The 17,142-nt window shown below is 40.7% G+C and overlaps 1 protein-coding gene across 4 annotated transcripts in view; it reads left to right on the top strand.

Annotated features, from left to right (window-relative positions):
- Positions 1-17,142, top strand: part of ece2b (endothelin converting enzyme 2b) — a 281,119-nt gene that overhangs the window by 212,836 nt on the left and 51,141 nt on the right. For all 4 annotated transcript variants that reach the window (XM_078563943.1, XM_078563944.1, XM_078563946.1 and 1 more), the window contains exons 5-6: positions 9,945-10,069; positions 15,864-16,010. In XM_078563943.1, the coding sequence (XP_078420069.1) occupies positions 9,945-10,069; positions 15,864-16,010 (272 nt within the window). The remainder of the gene's footprint in view (positions 1-9,944; positions 10,070-15,863; positions 16,011-17,142) is intronic.

Genomic DNA, 17,142 nt, shown 5'->3' on the forward strand with positions numbered 1-17,142 from the left:
GCCATTCTGAATGTATCTTACATGTTTAATTTCTGCAGGTAATTCTGGTAAGTAAATTGGAAATCTAGCTCAAGCACAAACATGATGTACTGATGTTATGGCCTTCCAGATAGGCTTGAGGAGAAATACAGTGCAGTGGGCACTAGTGATCAAGGGATATGTGAATTCTTAAGGAGGTAAATGTGATGCTGGAACTTCTAATTTGTAGGGGTTGTAAGGCAGAATTTTGCCGTCAGTGAGCAGGGTGCAGGCCCACTTGCAGACGCGGGATGACGTCGGGCGGAACCTCTGATGTCATCCCGACCCATTTAAATTTTCAGGAAGGTGGGCCCACAGCAAAATCAGCTGCAGGCCCGCTGACCTGTCAATGGCCAATTGAGGCCATTGACAGGATCATTTAAACAATCAAAGGACCTGACCGTCCAACCAGGAGCCCCAGTGGCAAATAGAGAAAACATGAAACCTCATCCAGCGGCGGGATGAGGTTTCATGCAGGGTTTTATGTAAATTATGAATAAATTATGAACATGCCCCATCTCATGTGACATTGTCACATGAGGGGGACATGTTAGGGAATTTTTTTTCTCTATTTTTAAATATTTTTCAAAGTGGAAGTGATCTCTCTAAGGCTGCACTTCGCCTCAGGTAGATGTGCGCTCTTTTGTGCCCATGAGTGAAAGAGTGCACAGGGAGTGCGTAGCGCTTCCTGCCAGACATCACACTGGGTGGGCCTTAATTGGCCCACCCACATAAAATGGCGGTGCGGCCTGCTTCGCTGGCGGGGATCGGCTACCCGCCCGCCGGAGATTAGGTCAGGCCCGCCCACCCAACAGGCAGAAAATTCTGCCCAAGAAGTGGGAAGGACTGTTGAAAGAGGGAACAATTCTTAAAAATATACCCTTAAAATATATTTTGGTAAGCTGTGAGAGATAGTTGCACTATCTCAGTGTGCTCATGTTATGACATAGCTGATGGTAAATGCTGAGCTGTTCAAGTCCTGGAAGGAAAGTTGAAACAACTGTCACAACTAATTTTCAATTTGTATAAAATTTGAGATGTGTGCCTTGAATTCAGTAATAATAAGACCACAAAGTCTTATAGGTTTTTATTAATAAATGTTTAATCTAGTTTTATAAGAGAAATGATTTTAAATACATATATAAATCTACAAATTACTACTATGATAACTTCTCAATCCCCTGATCAATCTGACTCCCAGTTACACTTTTGTTAAGGCAACAGTAAGACACACAGATTTTAAAAGACCCACGCAAAGAAACATGATACCCTGGACAAGTCGAATTCCAAGTGAGTTTTCTTAACTTCAGTCTTTTGAGGACAGTAGTTTGAGGCATAGATGCTGAAGGCTTTTCACACACTTTTAAGATCTTAAAATTGCCTTCCCTTACAAACAGTCTTCTCTTCTTTATATATATCTTCCATTTGAACGCAAATACCCATTGTTTCACTATGTCTTTGGACTTTATCTCCCTGATAATAAAACCCTCTCATAGCACTAAGTTTTATCAGTAATCTTTGGGAAAAATATACACACTGTTTCTGAACTTCACCTGGCTAGGTGACGCATTACACCCCTCCTTTGAAAACAATCTAGTCTGGCTTATTTCAAAATGCAAATGTTCCCTTGACACCTGTTTCTAAACTTCCCCATGTTTACCTAATTAACATTTCAAACCTAACTTCTCGTCTTAGATCAAAGCACCCGGACTAATTCAATTAAGCCTCACGCATACACACACACACACACACACACACACACATAGACACATCCCACTATTACTCTATTTTACAATAAATTCCAATAACGTTATGAGAATTATTATATCTTGCCAGCTTATTGAAGGGAAAACAGGAGAGACAGAAGTGAATAGAACAGTGAGGTTTCTGTTTAAGAGAAAGAGTACAGTGGATATGGCCATGGTTCTTGCAGCGCACGACGAGAAGGAGATGGTGGTTCAAAAACACAAGGAGTGAAGAAAGCTCTGGACTGGAGCAGGTACAGATACAGTTCCTCAAATCCAGCAACCCCGGTTTCGAGGCCGTGCTGGATTTCAGTTCGGGCAGTTCAGACTGTAGACAGTTCGGGTCAAACTGGGCCAGGTGGGGTCAAGGGTCACTTGGAGCAGGGTATAAAGCACTGCGCAAAACTGATAAGTAGCCTGGAGCCGCACTGTGCCAATAGCTAAACTGTTCAGGTTAGTTTTTAAAAAGATTTTAGTCAATTAGAATTGATGCATGGAACATTATAAAAGCATAAAGTTGTCATAAAATTCCTGTTTCTAGGCAGCCAGATTTGAGACACTGTACCTGTATTAGTTTGACGATAGATCTGTAACAAGTTAGTTATTACAACATGACAGAGAAGCAGTACACAAGGAGCTTTAGGCTCTGCTTGAAGGCTGTTGCTATGCCATCAGAATCAAGAGGATTTGCATGTAGAGTCAACCAACCACAATTTACTTAACAATGATAGTGAAGGTCACCATTGAGCTCATTGTTTATACAACAATAAATCTCCAGGCAGAAGGTTAAATGAACCTTATTTTACCATGCACTTGCCACATGAGCTTTAGCAGCAAACAGCAACACAAGTAGCAACAGTTAAACTAAATTTGGGGCTTCCCCTAGATGGAGAACACTGTCATTTACGCATCCACTCTCAACCTCTAATTGACAAAATCAAAAGCACTATTATTCCATCATCATGCATGTGGTATACAATCCTGCCAGAAAAATATAATTTCCCTGCGTGTTTTCCAAGGAGTAAGCAATGTTTTAATCATGAAGCATGTGGCAGCACTTTATCTTGGTAATCTAAGCATGGAAGGTCATCACACTAGAGGCCAGCACTGGAACATGTACCAGCAGAAGCTGTAAATGATTTAAGCTTTGAAGAAAATTGCTAATGTGAGATGAGCTTGAGTAATTGTGGCATGCCATCTATTGAGGTAACCTTACATGTAGGTAGATAATGATGCAATCAAAACAAGTCACTGGGGTCGATTGTATTTGCTTGAGTGCTTTGTGTCCTAATGCACTAGTAATACAATACAAAGGGAAGTAATAAAGAAAGTTGAGAACTAACATAGCTGGTCCTAAAGAGCATTACTTAGTACACTTAAAGATTAATGGCTGACTATAATTATTCATATACCTGACAATTATAATGCATTCAGCTAGTTCCCGAGCATTAGCCCAAGATATTTTATATTTGAGTAAACTATGTATAAGGCAACAACTTGCATTTATATAGTGTATTTTACATAGGAAGTGTAATCAGTCAAAGTATTAACACTGAACCAAATAAGGAGCTAATAGGAGGGCTGCCTAAAAGCTTGGCCAAAAAGGTACATTTTAGGAAGATATCAAAGAAGGAGAAAAAAGCCCAGGGAGAGAATTCCAGAGCTTTGGGTCTATATGATAGAAAACATGGCCACCAATTGTGAGGTAAAGTTAAACAGGGATACATATAATGGCAGTGTTGGAGGAGTACAGAGTTCTTGGAGTATTGTAAAGCTGGAGGATGTTACAGAGATATGGGGGAATGAAACTGTGAAGGGATTTGAAGACGAGGATTAGAATTTTAGGCATTGGAGGACCTGGACCCAAAATACATCAGTGAGCACAGGAGTGGTTGATGAACTGGATTTGGTGCAGTTTAGGATATGTACAGCAGAATTATGTTAAAGTTTTGCTAAAGTTAATGAACAGTGGAGTACGGAGGTCAACAGGAGACCAATTGGATTATGTAGTTAACAAAAACAGCAGTTGATATGAGGCAGATTTGACTGAAGTAGACTGTCTTTGTGATGGGAAAGTAATGGATTTGGAGGCTCAGCATGAACATACATACGACTGTACATATGAATTAGGAGCAGAAGTAGGCCGTTCAGTCCTTCAAGCCTGTTCTGCCATTTGATAGGATCGTGGCTGATCTGATTGTGACCTCAACTCTACTGCCAACCTGGTGTACCCTTTGACTCCCTTGTCAGTCAAGAATTTATATAACTCCTGCTTCCACTGCTCTCTGGGGAAGAGATTCCACAGACTCATGACCCTCTGAGAGGGAAAATTCCTCCTCATCTCTGTCTTAAATGGGATACCCCTTATTTTTAAACTATGTCCCCTAGTCTCTCCCACAAGGGGAACTGTCCTTTCAGTGTCCACCCTGTCAGGATCTTATATGTTTCAATAAGATAACCTCTCATTCTTCTAAACTCCAAAGGTTACAGGCCCAAGCTCTCTAACTTTTCTTCATAAGATAATCCCTCCATCCCAGGCCATACAGGTGAAGTCATATCGCAGAATTCTTACAGCTCAGAAGGTAGCCATTCAACCCACCGTGTCTCCACAGGCTCTCCAAGTGAGTAATTCCCTTGGTGCCATTCTATTGCCTTTTCCCTGTAACCTTGCACATTCTTCCTTTTCAGATAACAGTCTAACTCCCTTTTGAATGCTTCAATTGAACCTGCCTCCATCACACTGTCAGGCAGGACATTTCAGCCCTTAACCACTTGCTGCATACTAATGCTGCAAACAGTCGGATTTGGCCTGAGAAAGTGGCCGAAGGAGTGAACACAATCAGTGTCAAAAGGTACGGAGTTTGTGACTGAAGGCGCAGATAATGGCTTTGGCCTTCTTGATTTCTAGTTGTTGAAATTGCAGCTAATCACGGACTGGATTTCAGATTATCTGACAATACAGACGCAGTGAAAGGGTCAAGAAATGTGGTAGTGAGGTAGAACTGAGTGTCATCTTGTACATGTGGAACCTAACACCATATTTTGGGATGAATTTCCTGAGGGTCAGCACGCAGTTAGGGAATAGAAGGTGGCAAGAAGGATCCTTGGAGCACTCCAGAGATAGTGGGCTGAATTTTACGAGTCGGGGGGCGAGGCCCGCTCACCAACACTTAGAATGATGCGCGATGACGTCGGGGGGAACTCCCGACATCACCGTGCCCGATTTAAATTTTCAGGAAGGCGGGAGCGCAGCAAAATCAGCTGCGCGCCCGCCAACCTGTCAATGGCCAATTAAGCAATCAATTAAGCAATTAAAGGACCTGCCCGTCCAACCTTAAGGTTGGCGGGCAGACCAGGAGCCCCGGTGGAACTAGAAAAAACATGAAACCTCATCCACGGGCGGGATGAGATTTCATATAGGCTTTAAAAATTTTTAATAAAGATTGTGTAAAAATTATGGACATGTCCCAACTCATATGACATTGTCACATGAGGGGACATGTAAGGGAAATTGTATTTTTCTACTTTTTATATTTTTTACATGTAGAGCCTATTTCCCTGAAGCTGCACTTAGCCTCAGGGAGATGAGTGTGCTCTTTCGTGCGCATGCGCAAAAGAGCGCACTCTTGATTTTAGGAATCCCCCCCCACCACCCGCACAGGGAGCGCATAGTGCTTCCCTGCGGACGTCCCGCTGGGCGGGCCTTAATTGGCCCGCCCATGTAAAATGGCGCCGCGCCTCCGATCGGGGGCGCCAATCGGAAGTGTGCCTGTACGTGCCCCCATCAACTTCCCCCCTAACGGGGAAAATTCAGCCCAGTGTGTGGGGTGGGCAAAGGAACCATTGCAGCAGATCCTCTAGCTATGATTGAATAGAAAATTGTGGGACCAAATGAGGATGGTCGTACTCAACCAAGCGACAGAGAGAAGTGTAGTCAACTGTGTCAAAGACAACAGGGTCACTAAGAAGAGCTAGGAAGATTAGTGCACTATTGTCATAGATGATGTAATTTGTGACTTTGATTAGAGCCATTTTAATGCTATGGAAGGGGCAGAATCTGATTTACAGGACTTCAAACTTGGATCACTCAAGGACTTTGGAGAGAAAAGGGAGGTTAGAAATGGAGCGGTAGTTTATAAGATCATGAACTCTTGGACTAAAGATTGATTCTTTTGAGGAGCGGTTGGTGACAAATGGTTTGAAATGATAGGAACAGCATCTGAAGAAAGAGAACCATTTAGAATGCCAGCCAGATTCAGAGCCAAGAAGAAAAGTTAGCTGTTAAGTATTTTAATTGGAATAGGGTCAAGAATGCAGGAGGTGGATCTTGTGGACAGGCATCTCCTGACTCCCCAAAGTCTGTCCACCATCTACAAGGCACGAGTTCAGAGTGTGATGTAATATGCTCCACTTGCCTGGTTGAGTGCAGCTCCAACAACATTCAAGAAGTTTGACACAATCCAGGACAAAGCAACTCGTTTCATCAGCACCCCATCCACCACTTTAAACATTCAATCCCTTCACCGCTAGAGCACAGAGGCAACAGTGTGCACCATCTACAAGATGCACTTCAGCAACTTGCTAAGCCTCTTTTGACAACACCCTCCAAACCTGTAAACTCTACCACCCAGAAGGACGAGGGCAGCAGATGCATGGGAACACCATCACCTGTGAGTTCCCCTCTAAGCCACACACCATCCTGACTTGGAACTATATCACTGTTACTTTACTAACACTGGATCAAAAACTCGGAACTCTCTTCCTAATGGCACTGTGGGTATACCTATACCACGTGGATTGCAGTGGTTCAAGGAGGTAGCTCACCACCTGTCAGAAGCATTTAAGATTTAACCAGCCTGTACGCCTGCAACTGTGTCTGCAAGGAACTTCATTTTGAATTCATGAGGCCAAATGTGCTTTGCCTGGGGTCTTTTAAAATCTATGAGTTTTACTGTTACTTTAACGGGGGTGTAACTGAGAGTCAGATTAATTAGGGGATTTTTGTAGTTATTATAGTAGTAATTTTGTAGAGATATGTATGTGCTTATAATTTTTCTTGCATTAATAAATGTTTAATTTAGTTTCATAAAACACCTCTTGAGACTCAGTGGTCTTATTACTACTGAATTCAAAGCCCACATCTCGAAACATACAAATTGCAAAAATGGATTATGACATTTGTTTCAAGTTTCCCTCCAGGATTTGAACAACTCAGCCTTTACCGTCGGCTGTGTCCTAATACCACGTCCTCCTCGAGCAACAAATGCTGGCCTTGCCAGGGATGCCCATATCCCATGAAAGAATAAAAAAGCACAGCATGGGGAGAGAGGAAAGGGAAACTGAAGAAAGCAATGTGTGTTTAAAACTTGGGGGTAGGGGGAGGCCTTTGAGAAAGTTTGTCTTGGTGGGCAAGGGGCAAGGAAAGATGCAGCAGAGGGAGCTGAACTAATGGTCTCAATCTTAATGACAAAGAAGTGTGAGAGTTCTTCACACTTAGTTTTAAGACAGTATTGTTGGTAAGATACATAGCCCAAGATGTTCACTCATTTGGAACATATTTATCCTTTTACCAAAATAACCCACCTAAACAGTAAGCCATCCCTCCCTGGAGGTTTGAGGGTCTCAGCAGTATAGACCTCTTACCCACTTTGAAGATGCTATCATGGGGTTTGCTTGCTGTGAATGACATGGATAATGCATAAACTACAGAAGAGTTATACACATTCAAGTTAGAATTATTATACTTGCATTCTCTGTTCTAATGTATTTCAGTAGTTATAAGGCAAAGACTGTTTTGCAGTGTGAAATAATCATTGTACTGTGTGCACAGCAACAACATACACTTATATTGTGCCATCCTCTTGTTACTGATATATCATAAACCCAAGAAGCAGCTGCTAACAAGTTTTATCATAGTACTCAGCGTAATCACCAACTGAAGCAGGCACCAGCACTCTTGAAGATATTAAACATTTAGGGGAGGATTTCGGGTGAGTCAACTCACTTGGGTGTGGACCTGGCAGAAGTAAAAGTTGAAGGACTGGCTGCCACTGAATAGAGACGTTGCTTCATTCTCGATCCTGATGAGTTGTTTTGTGATTCCAGCATCAATTCAGCTATTCAGTACTTCAGTCACCTTTCTACAGGCCATACTGCACACTATTCTGTATGTTTGCAGATTCTGTCATGGAGCAAAGACTTTATGCTTTGCAGACTGCCATTTGGTAACTGGAAGCAGCAGTGGCATCAGCAAGAGAGCCTGGGGGCATTTGGCTAATGAGCACAATTAGAACGTCTCGGGAATACTTTCATAATGATTTTGAGACATTTGATATTGATGTTTCATGATGATGTAGAAGTCAACTTCTGCATGCTTGAAGATAGAATCCAGACAATCACGAAGGAAAGATTCTAAGGCTTTGCATTGCAACAATATGTTGAATGCACACGTAGCTGCTATGAGGACGTGGTCTCTAGGGAGACAAAAACAGACAGGAGGCTTTCAGTTACTGGTAGTCTCTTGCCTGTAACTGCCAACAGAAGTACCCAAATGAATGCTGGCCCCTACAATAGGAATAGGACAAGTTGTTCATGGTATAAAGCAGGATGGTCTGGATATGCTAAGTGCCAGGCAGCTTCATAACAATCTTCTCAGGAAGTTTCAATATACTGCTATTACTCCTACTCCTTCAGTCGCCCATGTAGGAGTACTAGAGTAGAAATGTTGTGGCATTTTGGTTCAGATATCATAAGGGGCATGCACACCACAAAACAAAAAATATGCTAAATCTTCACTCTTATCATCAATAAAAGCATGACACATCACCTCCAACTTTACAGGCATTGCTTTCCTTCAGAATGAATAGTTTCCAGATGAAATGAATTACTGAAGAATAGTTAGCTTAGAAAAAAAGAAAGGCTATCGGGTTAAGTATAAAGAGAGGTTTCAAGCAGAGAACTGTTCAGTTCGAGCCTGGTGCTCATTCTGCTGCTTTGAGTAATTACTGAGCTTTTAGCACCTCTTGTTCCTCTTGGTTCTCATGTAATTCAACTTATTGCAGCTGTTATTCCACAAGCAGATTTATGCTTCTTTGGCTGTGTTTATAGCATGTAGCATGCACTTGTTCTGCTAACTGTCAAAAATCATGTTGCAGAACACCTTTGCTCCCGTACATTCCAAATATTAAGATAGATGTTTCTGCCTTTTAAATGCAGTTTGTCCTGCTCTTAGCTGGGTGCTGAGATTGGCATATCATCTTCCTGAGCCACATATTGAGTCAATCTAGAAGCCATTCAATTTCTCTACCATGATTGCTTATAGAGCTGTAACAAGTAGCCCTAGGAACCATATATTCATGAGCATTAATATTTGGTGGTGGTTGAAGACCTTTTAGATAATCATAGGATAGTATCCTTTTATGCTGATGAATGCCTTAGATGTTGCACAAGTACTTGAAGAATCACATATATCATCAGTGGCATTCTTCTTGTCAAGTCTCCTGTTGTTGCTTATGAGGGATCTGAGGCAAAAATGCAAAGTGTCTTGATAATCTTTAACAGTGCTTGCTTATGTTGCTCCTAGTTTTCAGGTACAGTTGACACAAGTTACCTGTGGCTTCTTTGGGCATATGTAATCTTCTCACATGTTGCTCTTACTGAGGTCAGTATAGCTCTGTTATCTGCAGTACCTAAAGACTTTAGCGGTCTTGCTCCTATAAACTCAGGCATCTCTGGCCCATCTCTGCTTTTAGAGAGATATACAATATATGAATGTGGACTGAAACAGTTGTGTTGCACCTCACATTGTCTCTTGTTTTGCACCTTGCTGGACCTTTGTTGCTTTATTGGCAGCTTTATTATGGGGGCATGTTCACCTTAAATTGGTGCCGAAAAAATATATTGAGACTATCCAAATATCAATGCGTATTAAATAAATTTGGTATGTAAAGCAATTTTGGGAGTATGAACAAAATTGCTATATTGTTTCTTCTAATGCTAATGTATTAGATTGTTGCATACTTGGCATTTGTAGTTTTAAAATTCCCTTTCAAGCTTTGAACTATTCCGTTTCTGAAAACTATTAACATTTTCAGGAAACTGTCATCCTTCTGACAGAATATATGCATACCCAATTATGTGCCCATTCCTTAGATTGATGATAATTCCTTTTTATCTTTACAGAAAATTCCACCTTTAATTCCAGCAGTGAGGCAGAACGGAAAGCCCAACATTATTATCTGTCCTGCTTGAACGAGCAAAGAATTGAAGAGCTGGGTGCACAGCCTTTGATTGATCTCATTAATAGGGTAAGCCTTATTCAGGAGTATTAGAAAGGTCATAAACATTAAGACTTTGATTAGTTTCTGTTATAACTTTACAAGCAAAACACACTTTCCTTCCAGTTTAAAATGTTAACAAAAGGTTTTGAAAGTATTGATTTAATTCTGTTATTGTGAAAAGATTGTATAACTATAACTTTCTGACTGCTTTATATCCTGAAGTGAGCTCCATTTTAAGGTTGATTTTCTTTCATTGTGTTGTGTTTTATGATTTTCAATTATTTTTTCACAGGAAGGATTTCATATAATTTATGTTAAACTGCTATTTTTAAATAAAAATGAGATCATAGAAGTTTAAAAAACACCTTACAGCCATGTACTGGGTGCACTGACAAAGAAAGGATTGGGTTTGTTAATGTCATCCATAGCAATTAGGTACAATAGGAGAGTTGTTCCTTGTCTTATATGCGCCCAGGAAGTATTCAAATCATAGGAGTTTGAAATGATCCTTCTTATTGAACTTCATGTGATTAGTTTTAGTAGTTTAGGGAGGACCAGGGATCACATTTGCAAGTTATGTAAGGACAGAATTAGATGGGATGTTAGGCAGTTCATCTTTTCCCAGATCATATGGACCTGTGGGACAGGTTACCAGCTTTTGCAATGAATTTTTATCTTCCTTCAAGGAAGACTTGGGGTGGAGATCTAGAGAGTGAGCTAATGAGTTGTACTGTGTCAGTCAATTAATTGCAGATAGTGTGGGACTTATGGCAGTACTCATGTCAAACAGTGTATTTTACAAAAACAAAATCTATTTATTCAACAAATTATTTAAATTTCTCTGTCGCAATTAATAAAAATATAAAGCTATAAATTATTTAGAATGCACAAATAATTTGGAACTATTTGAAAATGCTGGAGCCACAACTTCTGTTGCCTCTTAATTTACTAATGTGTAGACTCACTGCTGTTTAACTGTCAGTTAGGTTTTGTAGCTTTAAAGGGACAAACACTTATACTTTGGCAAGAGAATAATACATTGCATTTACATGGTAAAATATTCCCTTACTTAAAAAAAATATAGTGTATGCCCTGCAATCAGAAGTACTGCCTCAGGAGATTCACTGGTACTTTTATAAATGTTTTAAAAATATCCAGTACGAATCAGGTGCCACAATTAAAACTGTCTAAAGAACAGTAATAAAGAAAGACAAAAAACATTTTTTTTTACCCTAACCTGAATCCTGAAATTTACCACCACCTGGCAATTTACAAAATTGGAGAGAGAAATTGTGCTGAAGGACTGGTGGGTGGCAAATTTGACTTTCTTCTGTAAAAAAGGATAGCTTTAAAATTATAGCTATGAAACCATTTCATTTGTCAGTGAATTAATAAGCCTGCATTTTCCAAACAAAAAAATGGGCAGAGTTCCATCAAACTAGATCTCCTCCCACTTTGTACTGCATACAATTTTCTGTGGGTGAGGAATGCTGACAGTAAGATCTCTACTCTCGACAGGCTGGAGCTTAATTTAAGTCTTGACTTAGGGTGTACACAGGAAAACATGAACACTCCTTTCAAGTGAAGCAGTATTTCACTTGCGCTTCCCTCAATTTAGTCTACTGCATTCGTTGCTCCCATTGCGGTTTCCTCTACATTGGAGAGACCAAACACAGACTGGGTGACCGCTTTGCAGAACACCTTCGGTCTGTCCGCAAGCATTACCCAGACCTCCCTGTCGCTTACCATTTCAACATTCCACCCTGCTCTCATGCCCACATGTCCGTCCTTGGCTTGCTGCATTGTTCCAGTGAAGCTCAATGCAAACTGGAGGAACAGCACCTCATCTTCTGACCAGGCACTTTACAGCCTTCCGGACTGAATATTGAGTTCAACAATTTTAGATCATGAACTCTCTCCTCCATCCCCACCTCATTTCCGATTCCCTCCCCCTTTTTTTTCCAATAATTTATATAGATTTTTCTTTTCCCACCTACTTCCATCATTTTTAAATGTATTTCCATCCATTGTTTTATCTCTACCTTTTAGCCTTTTTTGATTCCTTCACCCCACCCCACCCCCACTAGGGCTATCTGTACCTTGCTTGTCCTGCTTTCTACCCTTAATTAGCACATTCCATAGATAATATCACCACCTTCAACACCTCTTTGTCCTTTTGTCTATGACATCTTTTGGTTATCTCCACCTATCACTGGCCCTCTATCCAGCTCTACTTGTCCCACCCCCCCTTAAACCAGCTTATATTTCACTTCTCTTCTATTTTTACTTAGTTCTGTTGAAGGGTCATTCGGACTCGAAACGTTAACTGTGCTCCTCTCCGCAGATGCTGCCAGACCTGCTGAGTTTTTCCAGGTATTTTTGTTTTTGTTTTGGATTCCCAGCATCTGCAGTTTTTTGCTTTTATGAAGCATTTTTTACTTGATTAGGTTATGAATTGAGTTTTTTATTGTGGGTTACAGACTGTAGACTGACTAGTTGGGCTGGGGAAATTTCAGATACATCCACAACCAGAGGCCATAGCCACAGAGGGTCACAGATTTCGTAAGACCTTCTCTCAGGTCTCGGACATAGGGCTAAGATTGGCTTCTGTGGGCTGTTTGTTTATGGCGCGAGAATATACGGCTTAGTCTGGAAGTTGGTAGGCAAATGTGTCTGAGTTTCCGCTAGTGTTGGATAACAGAGAAGTTAATATGTAAATTGTTTAAATGGCCAAACTTATTACTTCAACGCTTGAGAACTGCAGGCAAATCTAAACTTGTTCTGCAAGCATATTTTTAATACCGCAAATGACAGTCAGTTTGTTCATGTAATTAAATTTATCAGTTTGTTACCCTTATTTTGCTCTGACATGTCTTCATACGTTCTTAAATAGATATATAAATATATGTGGCATAAATCAAAGAACTAAGATAGGCCTGGAGTGATAGTTTTGATTGAAAGCTGTATCTGAAACCCATTTGAAGGTCTTGAGAAGGCTGTGGCTTTCTTTGGCCTTGGCCTCTGGTTGTGAATGTATTTGAAATTGCCTGAGCCCAAGTAGTCAGTCTACAGCCTGTAGCCAGCAGAGCTCCTGAACCAGTTTGACTGATATGGTGCTCTTTTTCCCATATAACATACTTTCAGGGATCAAGTTATGTTGAATGATAGCTAAGAAGAAGTATCTTTGTTGTTTTGATGCATCATGGAGAATAGAGAAATATTGAAATTCCTCTAAATTTGTAGCGAATACATTTACCTAGTCTTTGTTAAAGAAAATATTTACTCAACCTGCCTACAAGCCAGCGAGTGGTGCACTTTGCTGAGTTGTATGTTTGATCTTTGGGCCTCACTGTCACTTACCTAGGTACTGGGCAGGTGTAAACCCAGTGTGGAAAAAAGAGGATACGGCCAGCCTATGGGACTGATCAATGATGCCCAAGTAGAATATTTGGTGTAACACGCAAAAATATAGCAACTATGGCTGCATCCTGCTTTCTGAGATTCTGACATGCAGCTGTCAGCTCCAAATGAGTGTCCAGGATATTTGCTGAGGAATCAGCTGTAAGTGGTAGTTGATTTAAAGCACAAAGTAAGTAAATAGATTCTGCAGTTTTAAATCTATTTCCAAAAAAAAAGACTCCTCTCCTGATTTGTTTTTTGTTCTGGTGTTTGGATTTCCTTGAGCCTTTGTGTCCATTGTTCAATTTTTATTTGCTCCCCCTGCCCTGCACTGCACTAGTGCCAATGGGTTTTTCCTGGGGGAATCCCCTTATTTGACATCCTCAGAAGGAGGATAGTGGAGAACAATAGTGGAGGGTGACAAATTGAAAAGTGAACATTTGACGTTAGGTCAAACCTGCTGTTGTTAAGCCTTGTGACTAGGAAATGTGAAGAAGTGAATAGTGTAACTGTTTATATTAGTCAGCATTGGTTTGTGGACATTATTAGATATATTGCAGCAGAGCAAGAAGAGGAGTGCACAGCGAGTTAAGTAGAAGATGATTTGCAGCAGATGGTACCAAAGGAAATTGCTTCCTGCAGTACATTGTGTTATTTTAAGTATAATGTAATTTACATAACCCTGCTTTGACTGTAATCCTCTCCTTGCCTTATTAACTTGTCTCTTTGGAAAGCATTTGTTGCATATATGTTTCACACCTTGCACCTTTCCATGACGTGCATATGGACAGCTGCTTTATCTTTGAGTTTACATTATGCAACACCTGACTTCTTTTCTGGCCCTTCTTGCAGTTGACACAAAGTTGACCAGTTTGACCATTTCAAAAATGAGTCATTGAGATTCATTTGTTGATAACAACAGGGAAAGTCAACCAATAAAGTTTTGGAGTGAAAATTCAACCATGCACTTCCAGTTGCAATTTTGGAGCCGTAATTGACAGAAATTATGGTCTCCGAGTGCTCATTTTTGTGAAATGCACTCCTGAAACAGGGCAGGAGCGGGCACAGTGGAATTTTATCCCACTATTGCATACAGGCATTCTTGGATGTAAATTTCAACGTTTTTATCCTATTGCTGAAAGACCAACGCAACACATCCTGTTTTTCTTTTCCTCCAATGTCAAAGTAGTTTTAATTCCTAGCATCAGTAAATATTTTGCTTGGTGCTTGAGACCTTTGATTTTTGATTCTGAAAGCTTTTTGTGATAGAACTTTTGTCTGCATCATATGAAATACCCCAAAAATGGTGTTTGTTTAATTACTATGCAGTAGATAAATTGCTTTACAGACACCTTTCTGAGGTATGTAAATAGGATTCCTTTAGCTCAGGCTTGACCAATCTTTTTGGGAGGGTGAGGGGGGGAGCCACATTTCAATATTTTTTCTCAGTCAAGAGGCCAATGATAAAATTTTGGTAAAATAAGGTTTCATATTACATTAAACATGAATCTCAAAGCAGTACACTTCAGAAAAGAGTAATTAATAAAAAAGCCCATGAAAATGCACAGCTGGTTTCACGAATAAAACTTTTTTTTTTCTGCCCTTTCACTTAAGAAGCAGAGCTAGAGAGAGACAGACTAGGCCCCAGGGTCACCAGGAAAAGGGGTGGGGACCAGGGCCAAACTAAGGAGGTGGGATTATGTAACACCGACCTTGCTTTTGCCTCTGGCAGCACATATTGCATGTCAGCCGTGGCGGAATTCATTTGAAAGCAGGGTCGGAAGCAGGTTGACTTTCAGCCTGGGTTTTACTCCTCTCCCGAGCTGCTTTTTGAGGGAGGGAGGATGAGGGAGGCATGGTGTGTGTTTCCGGCTCAGTCCGAGTCTTAGGCAACGTGAGAGAGAGAGGCACACACTCATAGGCAAGCTGACTGCACTTGTACAACATTCACTGGTAGCTTGCCAATTTGTAGGGCAGGATATTCAGCAGGCCTTGGAACCTTTCTTCCACCAATAGCAGGACTAAAATAGTTTAACAATTATACAAAATCCACATAGAACAAGTACTCTGCCAAAGTGTTCAGCTACTACAGCTTTTAATAAACTTCAGTCAAGTGGGTGAGCCCATTTCTCTTGATAGTTCTTATGCCCTCCAGTGGAATATTAATTGGGTGTTTAATTGCATTCTGGTGGTGGGCGTTAAATAAGATTCACCTGTGCTCAGACGGCAGCAAGCTGCAACTGTGGTGAATGAATCATGAGATGCATGACATGTAATGTGTGTCCCTGCACATATCTTGAATTTTTTTGTTAATTTTAAATCCCACACCTTACATTGTTGCTCATCAACATAGAAAGAATTGGCAGTTATCAGAGAAATCAGTTATACTAATCAAGTTCATAACATTGTCTCTCTAATGCAGACAGGTGGCTGGAATATCACAGGTCCTTGGGATAAAGACAACTTCATGGAAGTGCTGAAAGTGGTCTCTGGGACATACAGAGCTGTCCCCTTTTTCACAGTCTATGTTAGTGCAGACTCCAAAAGTTCCAACAGCAATGTCATCCAGGTATGTAGGCTAGTAATGTGTGAAACGGTTCAAAATTACTCAGTGCAAAATGTGTAAATATTCACATTTGTTGTGAATATTCTTTAGTCTTTCATACTACCATTACCACTCCCTTTGTCTTGTGTTCATGACAGCTTTGTCATTTAATCTTTCCTGACCTCTAAGCTACCCCGATCTTCTGTTTTGCTCCACCTGCTCCTCCCCACTTTTTCAACAGCATAAAACCCATCACACTTCTACCTCTCTCCAGTTCTGAAGAAGAGTCGTATTAGACTCAAAACGTTAACTCTGTTTCTCTCTCCTCAGATGCTGCCAGACCTGCTGCATTTTTCCAGCATTTTCTGTTTTTATTTCATATTTTCAGCATCTGTAGTATTTTGTTTTTATTCACATTTACTTATGAATATATACGATGGAATCTGCCATTTAAGACTACCCATTCTTCTGTGAAAAGGTGATCTCTCAAAACTGGTTCTTCATTAGAAGGAGATTGCATTAAGCAATGTAGTGTTCATAAATGCACATCTCATGTCAATGGTTGATTGAATAAAGACCAATTGTTTCCATGTGATGTAAACTGGCACAGATTGTCAAACGCGGCTGATGGGAAATACCAAGTGTGAGTCTCGGTTCAAGGGATTTTAACTTGAATTTCTTAATCACAGTAATTGCTTCTTGTATGCCTATTTCAGCAATTTCTAATAACTTGTCTATTGATAAATCTTGATCACTTCAAGAAATATAACTTTTTCATTTTAAGAGAGAGGATGGAAGAATTTATTGCCCGTAATAGCTATTTCAGAGCACTTTCTATCAATTGTATAATCCCTGCAAGATATCTTGATAACTTTTCAGTTGTAGGGCAGAATTTTATATTCCCTCGCCGGTGGGTTTGTAGGCGGGTTGGGGGGTAGGGGGGTTGATGAGCATAAAATTGTCAGATGGCCTTCCTGACAGGTACCCGGCCCCCCTTACTTCTCTGCAATTTTATGTTCGGATGGGCGAGGCCTGCTTGCCCTTGCCCCAATTGAGGCTGTTAAGTGGCCAATTATTGACGACTTAGGGTCATCACTTGCCCAGCTTCAATTTTAAGGCTGGCGGAAGGAGTCCAGCCACCTCCCCTACCCTCCCC

This window comes from Cetorhinus maximus, chromosome 19 (assembly GCF_964194155.1).
Source record: "Cetorhinus maximus chromosome 19, sCetMax3.hap1.1, whole genome shotgun sequence".
Taxonomy (NCBI): domain Eukaryota; kingdom Metazoa; phylum Chordata; class Chondrichthyes; order Lamniformes; family Cetorhinidae; genus Cetorhinus; species Cetorhinus maximus.